Source organism: Lontra canadensis, unplaced genomic scaffold (genome assembly GCF_010015895.1).
Source record: "Lontra canadensis isolate GAN:19392208 unplaced genomic scaffold, GSC_riverotter_1.0 scaffold92, whole genome shotgun sequence".
Classification (NCBI taxonomy): Eukaryota; Metazoa; Chordata; class Mammalia; order Carnivora; family Mustelidae; genus Lontra; species Lontra canadensis.
In genome coordinates, this window is record NW_022631086.1 from 2,294,416 (window position 1) to 2,304,576 (window position 10,161).

Consider the following 10,161-nt stretch of genomic DNA (forward strand, 5'->3'; position numbering starts at 1 on the left):
ATAAATATTTATATAAATTATATTCTTCCAAATATCAAAATTTTCCTAAAGCTTTGATTCAAACTTTCTGGAGTTTTAAATTTGGTCCAAATTTAGAAGGAACTTATAGTTTACCTACTAGGTCTCTACCTAATGCATTATTTTCCTATTCAAAAGTACAACATCTAGATGAACCGGAGTTTATTATTCATTCATTATTCTAAATAGGAAGATAACATTTCTGAGTGATTTTGTTCAGATTCTTTGATTCAAGTGTTTCTCATCATAATTAACTCATGGTTTCTCTGGGGTATAAATTATAAATAAACTTTTCCAAGAATGACTCACCACTTAAAAGCACACAATGAGGAATTATTCAAATTATATGCAATATACCTCACAGAAACAAAGATTGCCAAAAACTCACCGAAGTCAGGTAAAATTAGTTTATTTTCTAAACCAAAGTGCCGAATTTTGTAAATTGCCTGGACTCATTTGAAAAGAAGACGAAGGACTTAGTTCTATGAAATATTTGAGTAGTTCATGATTTTTATTTATTTTCTAGAGCAACTAAAACATTTTTCAGTGAAGTATAGAATTTATGTAGCCATTACAAGTGACCAAATCTTAATGGAAATTTAATGTTAATGATCACAATACAAATAAAAATTTGAGCAACTCTATTCTCTCATAAACTTACATAAAGTAGTAAAGGTATATAAATATCATAAAGTGAGCAGATACTTAACCCTTCCTAAAACATTATGATCTGATTATCAAGTTACTGCTAGAATATAACATCATAATTGAGATCTTAGGAGCAAAATCCTCTATACCTCAGTTTACAACCCCACTCCCCCCCCGACCATGTCTTATTTCTAGTGCATTAGAGGGTATAATACTTTGGAATAATTTTTAGATTCTTTTGACTTTGGGTCTCTCATGACCAAGTTTTTCCCTTCCTATTCTTACTGTCACTTTCCAGACTAAGTCATTACCACTATTGCCTATCTGAATCATGGCAGGCATGTCCACACTTGTTTTCACCCTGCTCTGGGCCTGGGTCTATCTCATTTATTGCTACTAGCTCTATATTCTGTCCTTCCTAATGGGTCACTTTATTTAACCCTCTTTTTTGCTTGTCTTGACTGAGTAGAGAGACTGAACTTTCTGGAGAGGCACTCATGACTTTCCATCATCTGACCTCAATCTGCTCTGGGCATTGTGGCCCACAGTGCCCTCACTTCAGGCTTCAAGGACATTTTTCTTATCTTACAGATTAATCTATGTAAGTCTATATAAGACTATACGGAAGTCTTATAGAATGTAGAAAACTCCACCAAAGCTAAGACTTGCCTATAAACTTAGCATTACTTGGTAACTAGTGGGTGCTTTATATGTTAAACAAATGAATAGATAAATGTCCCTGGGGCATGTAGCCAGTAATTACTTAGACCTAAAATTCTCTTCTTTGATTCAGTGCTAGCATATTTTTTTGTGTCCTCAAACCTTCCAAATTTGTCCTTTTTTGTTTCCTTTTTTACTTCTGCCACCTGTTAAACTGTGATTTTCCTGGAAGTCTATTCTCAACTCACTTCTATAAATGCACTCTTACTTTTAGTCAAAGTGCTTTCCATGGATGGCAGCAAGTCTCCTGCAGCACGGAGAGTCCCAATTCTGCTTCTCTTTAAGCTCCATATTTATGTAACCCTAATTCCAAGTGAGTATCTCAAGGGCATTCAAGTTTAGCATCTTCCAATACCAACTTCGCCTTGTTCCATAACCTGACATTTCTTCCCGGTTTGGATGAATGATACTATTATCCACTCTCGCCTGCCCATGTCAAAGTCCCAGGAATCATTCAGGTTCCTTCTTTCCTCAGTGCAACAGGGTATGTTTTTATTGGTGGACTTTTATTTTTAAAGGAAGGAGGTGGGGAGGAATTAGTGTCCTTTTTTCCTAATTTTTTTTTATCTTGAAAGAACCTAAATTTTCCCTTCATTTTCCCCTCTTCTCTTCTTCATTATGTGTTTTCCAAAATGCACCTTTCCTTTTCTTTTTAACAGAAAAACATAATTTATTTTTATTGAGACATAATTCGCCTTTATTGAGACATAATTCGTGCATCTTATGTAATTCACCCATTTAAAGGGTATGATTAAATGTTTTTTTTATAGTCACAGAGTTATGTGACCATCACACCCATCTAATTTGAGAACATTCTATCCTTCAAAAGGAAACCTCTGGCTGTTAGCAACCCCTCCCATTCCCTTCCATCCCAACCGCCTGCCCTAGGCAATCACTAATCTGCTTTTGCCATAGTTTTCCTCATTCTGGACATTTCCTGTAAATGGAATCCTACATGATGTAATCTTTTGACTGCACACTTTATCCTCTTCTTCCTCAGGGAAGGATTACTTTCCAAGCCTGCTTCCTCATGTTCCTTGTACATCTATAAGTCACTTTACTATAGTGGTTGCCTTCAGAGAACAGAATATGTTTTCATTATATTCACACTTTTTCTGAAATTGTCATTCCTCTCAGTGAATACTTGAAGTAGAAGCATGGGGGAGAATGTACTGGTACCTGTTTTATCAGTTTACTTTTTAGGTAATGTGAAATTTGGATGTTCTTTGTCTTCTAATTATGCTAAAGACCTGGGTTTTGTATAGTTCTATTCGTGCATCTTGTTTTCAGAAGAAATATTGGGAAATCCTGATTTACATGGTTGACATTGTCTTGGCAATCCAAAATTCCTACAACTTCCTTTTTAGTTTCCAAATATTTGGAGCACTGATAGTTACAAGTTAAATTTGAATGTTACTATGTAACCAATAAGTCTTATTTTAGTTTCTGACTGTATTAATTCTTTATTTGCTTTTTCCAGATAAAGCCTGTTGCAAGAGGTTGCATTTGAAGGCTGAGTCAATATTATTTTTATGAGACACATTTTGGAAGGACAGTAATTGGTTTAGGAGAACTGTTCTAAGTCATCTTGTAATTAGGAAGTCATCTCCCTATTGTAAAAAATTTATTGTTTAGATTTGATATAATCAACTGTTTCAGAGGAATTTGATATAAGTATTTGTGAAAGTAGAACAAAACATACATAGTCTGGACACAGGAGATAAATGCGACAATATAAAGTGTAGGAACACCAAATATATACTAATATTAAGGAGCAAAGATTTTTCTTATGTATGATTGTTTGGTCTCATAAATTGCATTATACTATAATTAAATGAAGTAAAATTATGGCTCACTTTTCCTCCCCTAAGATATGTATTTATTAACATTGGTTGGTTTTGCTATTTCTGTATTAGAGATTTTCTATATATTACCCTAGATTACAACAAAAAACTGAAAAAAAAAACAACCCTTGGTACTCATAAAATCTAACTTTCTAATTTAAAAACTAAGGAGTCCAAACAAATTTCCTAAATATCACACTATATGTTAGCAATAAAGCTGACTTGAGAACTCTGAATTGGTTAGCTTTTTCTGGGTAACCATGTACCCCCAAACATAGTAGCTTAAAAATATAATTTATTTAGTTCACAATTCTGTGGGTCAGGAGTTTGGACTGGGATCAGCTTAATAGGTTTTCTACTGGTTTTCCCTCATGGGTCACAGTCAGTTGTTTGGTTAACTAACAAGTGAGTTATCTAGGATGACCCTTTCATGTGTTTGGAGGTAGCAGGCTCTTGGCCAGGGCAATAGTGGTAACTGGTCCAATGTGTCTCTCGTCATCAGTAGGCTGGGCTTGTTCAGATGCCTGGCAGTTACAGGGCTTCCAAGAACATCGAGGACAGAAGCTGAAAGACCCCTTGAAGCTTAGTCTTCATTTTGCAGTTTCATGTCCATCCCATCCTACTGGCCAAAGCAAGGGGTGAAGCTGGCCCAGCTTTGAGGGGTAGGAAATAGACTCTACCTCCTGATGGGAGGAACTTCAAAGCACTTGTATCCCTTCTCTTATTTTCACACTCTCAAAACCCGGCTTAGCTAATTTCCAGTCCATGGTCATCTCCGTGCAGAATCCCTAGATGACCAATTAGATAAGACAGCTTCCCTCTTAACAGTAACTAGAAGACAGAAGACAGAAACTTGAGTCCTTATCCAAAAAGCAGTACTTGAAATGAATCTTGAAAAATAGGTTTTTCAGAAATTTATTTATTTATTTATTTTTAAAGATTTTATTTATTATTTGACAGAGAGAGAGAGAGAGAGATCACAAGTAGGCAGAGAAGCAGGCAGAGAGAGAGGGGGAAGCAGGCTCCCTGCTGAGCAGAGAGCCCGATGCGGGGCTCAATCCCAGGACTCTGGGATCGTGACCTGAGCCGATGGCAGAGGCTTAACCCACTGAACCACCCAGTCACCCCTTTAGAAAGAAATTTAAAACTCATGTCTAGGCAGAAAGAAAAATAGGTGGAAAAGGACAGAGCTTCAGAGAAGAAGGCAGGCTTTGGGATAGTGGGTTAGATCATGGAGTGGAGGGTAGGGAAATGTGGTGAATGATAAGGCTGAAGGGGTTTTCTTTACATTCAGAGTTTCTTTACATTCAGAGCAGTGGCTCTGCTATGAAGCTTTTCTCAAAAATATGCTTTCAGTTCACAAGAAGCAGTAAAGTAGAATTTCCATTTTGGAAAAACAACTCCCCTACCCCTGAACAGGAAATCCGGACAAGTACAAGTTCTGTGAATTGAAGGATACTGATGGATAGAAGAGATTCTATGGATTCAGGAGATAAAAATTTCGTTAGCACAGTGAGGGCATGACAGCAGCATGACCTGGAACTGGTGGTCCAAGAAAGAGCACAGGAGTCTGCATAGGTCATGTCATCAGTGAGTCAGAGATACAGGGTACAGTCCCGGAGCTCAGGAAATCAAACATAAATCAGTCAGCCAACCAGATGGTTCTAGCTCATCACTTCCTTCTCAGAAGGAGGACAGGAAGTGAGACATCATGAAGCCCACAGGTGGAAGACATCACTGGGGTCGATGAAAGCAGACAGGAAAAAGCAAAGTCCAATTTGACTACAAAATCCTTTATCTATTTCTGGCGCATTGTTACCGCTGTAACTCAAAAGGAAATAATCTGTGGACTGTATTTGCAGCCGTATAAAAAATGTATGAACTAAAGAACAGCCTTTAAAGAAAAGACTATTTTTATTATTTATTTCTTTAGGTGAGAAAATAGCATAAGCAACGGGAATGCCACTACTAAACATGTCATTTTATATCATTTTGCTTTAAAAAATGAAAACATATCAGCTGATATTCATATGCATCTAGTACTGTCTTTTATTTCCCTAATTCAGAATGTTTCAGTTGATGACACGTTCCAAAGTTACTATTTGTGTTTTGCCTTGTGGTTTTCATTGAACGCCTATTTACAAATTAAATTACCTATTTGATTTTTTCTTTCTTTTTTTTTTTTTTTTGCTTGTTTGTTTCAGAGGATGTCATAACGTCCTTCACAGTGTCCATTGCAATTGTGCTCGTCATCGCAGGATTTATCTGGGCTCTGTTTGTTTGTTTGTCTCGAAGAAGAGCCAGCGCCCCCATCTCACAGTGGAGCTCCAGTCGGCGATCAAGGTCCTCGTACCACCACGGCCTCAGCAGAACTGGATTTTACCGCCACAGTGGCTGTGAACGACGGAGTAACCTCAGCCTGGCCAGTCTCACCTTCCAGCGACAAGCTTCCCTGGAACAAGCGAATTCCTTTCCAAGAAAATCAAGCTTCCGGGCTTCCACTTTCCATCCCTTTCTGCAAAGTCCCCCACTTCCAGTGGAAACGGACAGTCAGCTGATGACTCTGCCCTCCCGCAGCACGGTTCCCGCCATCAGCCCTTCGCACAGTCTGGGCCGCCCTGATTTCCACTGGTCCAGTCACAGTCTTCGAATGGGCTTTTCCACCCCGCCTCCACCTGCCTATGAGTCAATTATAAAGGCGTTCCCAGATTCCTGAGGACCTGCTGTTGTTTGTTTCTTCCTTTACTTGCCTTTTACTGACACAAAATTACAACCAGGCTGAACGGGATTTTGAGGGCGTGGCCCAAACAGATAATGAGTTGCCAAGCTGAGTTAATGCTCCAGAAGTTGGACGTTACAATGTAAATCATAGTTTCTTTGAATGCGTGTTTTCCTTCCTTGGGACTCACAAAATAGTAATATTTTCCAAAGTTATCTATTTATGTATTTTGTACTCAACGCGGTTATTAAAGACAGTGATTCTTACCTAAGACTCAGCTGTGATACAGAATATATATGTGTGTGTGTGTATACACACACATATATATATATTTTAGACTAAAATAATTAAAACTTCAGATATTTGTGGTTTACAATCCTCATTCACTGCCCGATGTGACTATAAAGGGAAAAAAATCACTGTCACTTTTTAAAAATAAACCTATCCTAAGGAATTCTAATTTTACTGTCTTTAGAATGACATGAATCATCTGATAAACCTGGATTTTTAATGGATTATATGAGCATAAAAATGACAAAACAGAGATTTTAAAGTTCCTTCATGGCACTCATTTTTGAGAGGTGTGGGGACCAAGCAAAGAAAGGGAATCTCTGCGGCTGTTATAGAACACTTGTTTGTTTGTTTGTTTGTTTGTTTGTTAATTTGACAGAGAGAGAGAGAGATCACAAGTAGGCAGAGAGGCAGGCAGAGAGAGAAGCAGGCTCCCTGCTGAGTAGAGAGCCTGATGCGGGGCTCAGTCCCAGGACCCTGAGATCATGACCTGAGCTGAAGGCAGAGGCTTAACCTGCTGAGCCACTCAGGCGCCCCAGAACACTTCAGTTTTGACACTTATTTTCCCCCCAGACTCTTCGTGCCTTTCTTTCCCAAGATTTGCTACCTACATCACTGAGGCAAAATCCATGGGTTTACTGAAAGGTGTTAACTTTTCTTCACTGTTGCAGTTATGTTGTTAGGAAAACAACAGCAAATCCAATTCATTGACCTAAAAACAAACTTCAACACTGAGCTTACATTTTTCCTAAGGGATAAATTGTATTTCTTAGATCTAAATCTAGCAATTGGGAAAGCACTTTACCTAGGGACTTTCTCCTGGAACTTTACAAGCAAACAAATAATGGTCTGTAGGGAGAGAGTCTGTCATGAAATACACGTTATAGCCATGAAGAATTCTCCTTCCTGGATCGACTCATCAGGCATCATCCCTTGTGTGCATTCTTATGAATTTCAACCTCAGATCCTATGAACAGTCTTTGTACAATGATTACACCATGTCATATGGTCCTTGGTGCAGACAGTTACTTAACTAGTCTGCTTCCACAGAAAGCCACCCTCATAAAGAAAGGTACATTCCCAAATATGGGTACCAGAGAGCTTCGGTGGCAAATGCCTGTGGCTACCCCTTTTTACTTAAGGACATGCATTCACTGCAGTATTATTCAAAAGGCCTGTGGTTCATAGCTGATATAGTGACTAGCTAGCTTATTTTGCTGTTCGTTTAGTTCTCTGAACATTGGAATTCCTAGTGAAGAAAAATGTACTCTCATTTTGGTTTCTGTAATGCAGTGCTCACAGATATTGCGTCTATATGTGGCTCAAGAATGTAATAATTTCTACGTAGTGAGAGACTGTGTATAGCATTTTCTTTAATATTTGTATTTAGCATATATTTTCCATTGTTCCTCAAGGACAAGTATTCTTAATGATGCCTATAGATTGATGCTCTCTAATGTAACAGAAAGAAAGAAAGAAAGAAAGAAAGAAAGAGAAAAGTTTACAAGATAACCAATTTGTTCTAAGTTGGTTTTTAACAAATTCAGCAATTGTCATATAGCCATGTAAGATTTCAGGAGAGCATTAACTTAGTAACAAGGCTATCTTTTGCTTGCATGTCATCCTTAATGTTTAATATGAGAAGAAAGCCAAATGTATGGTTTTTGTCTAGAATTTATACTGGGAATAAAAATTGCTTTCTATCTCTCAAATTAGGAAAATGGGAGTATCTTCTGGTGAATTTAACCATCTGGCAGAATTGTTGCCACCCGTCTCCCCAAGTTATGGAACAGTCAAAATGAATATCTTATAAATATTGTGCAATTTATGAAATGTAAAATTAAAACAAAAACTAGGGACTTTTTAAGTTGTATCTGTTTACTTTGAAATGTTTAGTTGATTATGAAATAAAATTAAACTGATGTCAGTTTTGATTAGCAGTTTATTTATTGAGTGACCTGTGAATATCTTATATTTACTTTGGTATTTTAGCCTAATCTAGACCATTCTTTATCTACTCTTGAGACACAAATTTTATTTTATATAAAAATGTGTAACTAAAAACAAGTAACACCATAAATAAATAGAATAAGATGTTTTAATCAATAATGCAGATAGATGATGAGTATGCTTTTGTTGAAAACATTAATTTAGATTGTATATTTTCAAATATAAAATTCAGTATTATCAACCATAGTCACCATGCTGTACACTACATCCCTAGAACTCATTGTTTTATAACTGGAAGTTTGTATCTTTTGACCACCACCCATTTCACCATCCCTTCACTTCTGGCAATCACGAATATGCTCTCTGTATCTATGAGTTTAAATAAACATTTTAAATACAGAGAATATTATAATAAGAGGAATTTAAAATGTTTAGCAAATCCATGAAACAGAAAAGGAACGCTTTTTATGCGCAAAAGGGATGGAATGAATTACAAAGAAAAATATTAATAGCTTTGATTATCTGAAAAATTCTGTAATTATGTATTTATCAAAAGATAAATTTATGTATTTATCAAAAGATAAATTTATCCAAAGTTTAAAAGCAAGAAGGAGGAAGAGGAGGAGGAGGAGGAGGAAAAGAAGAAGGATAAGAAAGAGGAGAAAGATAGACTCATCTTACATATAGCAAACAAATGGTCAATATCTTTAAGTTATGATTAGCTCATACAAATGGATATGGAAAACACTCAGTTCTAAATGGATAAAGGAGTAAAGGAACAAAGAGATTATTCATCAAGAAAATATAGTTGATTAACCAGTATATGGTGAAATAGCCAATATTACTACTAAGAAATTGCTTTTGTATATTTAAACAATATTCTAGCCTTTTGTCTACCATCTTAGCTAATCATTTATAAAAGTGGATCTCCTCGCTATTGACAGATTATCTAAGAAATAAGCGGTCTCACATATTTCTGATGGCAAGGAAGATTGGGAACACTCTTTTAAAAGACAGTCTGGTAAAATGCACCTAAAACCTTGCACTGGACAGGTCATGAAGTCTCATAGTGTCTGCTAGGTACACAGTTTCCTTTGAGAAAGATGGCAGTGGTCTTGTAGGGAGACCAGTCTTGCCATTCTGGACACGTGTGACTCAACCAGAACATCTTGTAGCAGATGGTGAGTAACTGAACAAATTAGATCTTTCCTGCTTTGGGCTGAGAAGGTTGGGATAAACGGAGAGCGTGGGAGAATTGCTAACAGCAACACCTCAAAAAGGAAGGAGATACTAGAATAGCAAAAACCTGGGGCAAACACACAGCAGCAGCCTTTGATAAACTCCTGTTACTTAAAGTTACTTATATGTTTTTTATGATTCCCAAACTTGAAAGATATTAAGGTCTAAACCAGTTCAAGGAGAAATAGACCCTTAGCGTGTCTTTACTGAGATAATTCTGCCTTGGCCTGGCAGGTAGATCACTCTGGACCATGTGTCTTAGAAGACTCCGCACTTTGGTTTGCTCTTCTTGAAATTTTCTAGGTCACATCTAGGACTGGCCACTACCAGCAATGTTATCCTGGATAAGATGCCCTGAGCCTCCATTAGAGCCCATGTGGATCTTGGTCCTTGTTTCTTCTTTTTGGGAGTGTTCGTTGATTCTCTGGCTTATCGTAGGGTTGACCAGATGTCCCAGGAGCCCCTCAACTATTTATATAAAAATGTATAAGTACATAAAAGAAACATGCTCCCTGCTCCTCGGCTTTTATTTATGGGGCTTCAGGGGTCCCTATGGTTGGGTACCAGTTCCAGGAGACAGCCTGGCAACCAGATCACTTCTGCTGAATGGGGCATGTTTCTTTTGTAGAATCTCAAATTGGATAACCTGAATGGTACTAACATGCTAATTTGGGGTAACTCACTCAGAATGAAAAATTTCTATGTGCACCGATGGGATAATAAACTACTATT

General features: G+C 37.3%; 1 protein-coding gene across 1 annotated transcript in view; it reads left to right on the top strand.

Moving 5' to 3' along the window:
* MYCT1 (MYC target 1) overlaps positions 1-6,053 on the top strand; it is a 25,487-nt gene extending 19,434 nt beyond the window's left edge. Inside the window, 1 exon segment of the mRNA XM_032836349.1 lies at positions 5,435-6,053. Coding sequence (XP_032692240.1) covers positions 5,435-5,946 — 512 coding nt within the window. The 3' untranslated portion in view covers positions 5,947-6,053.
* The last annotated feature ends 4,108 nt before the right edge of the window (positions 6,054-10,161 follow it).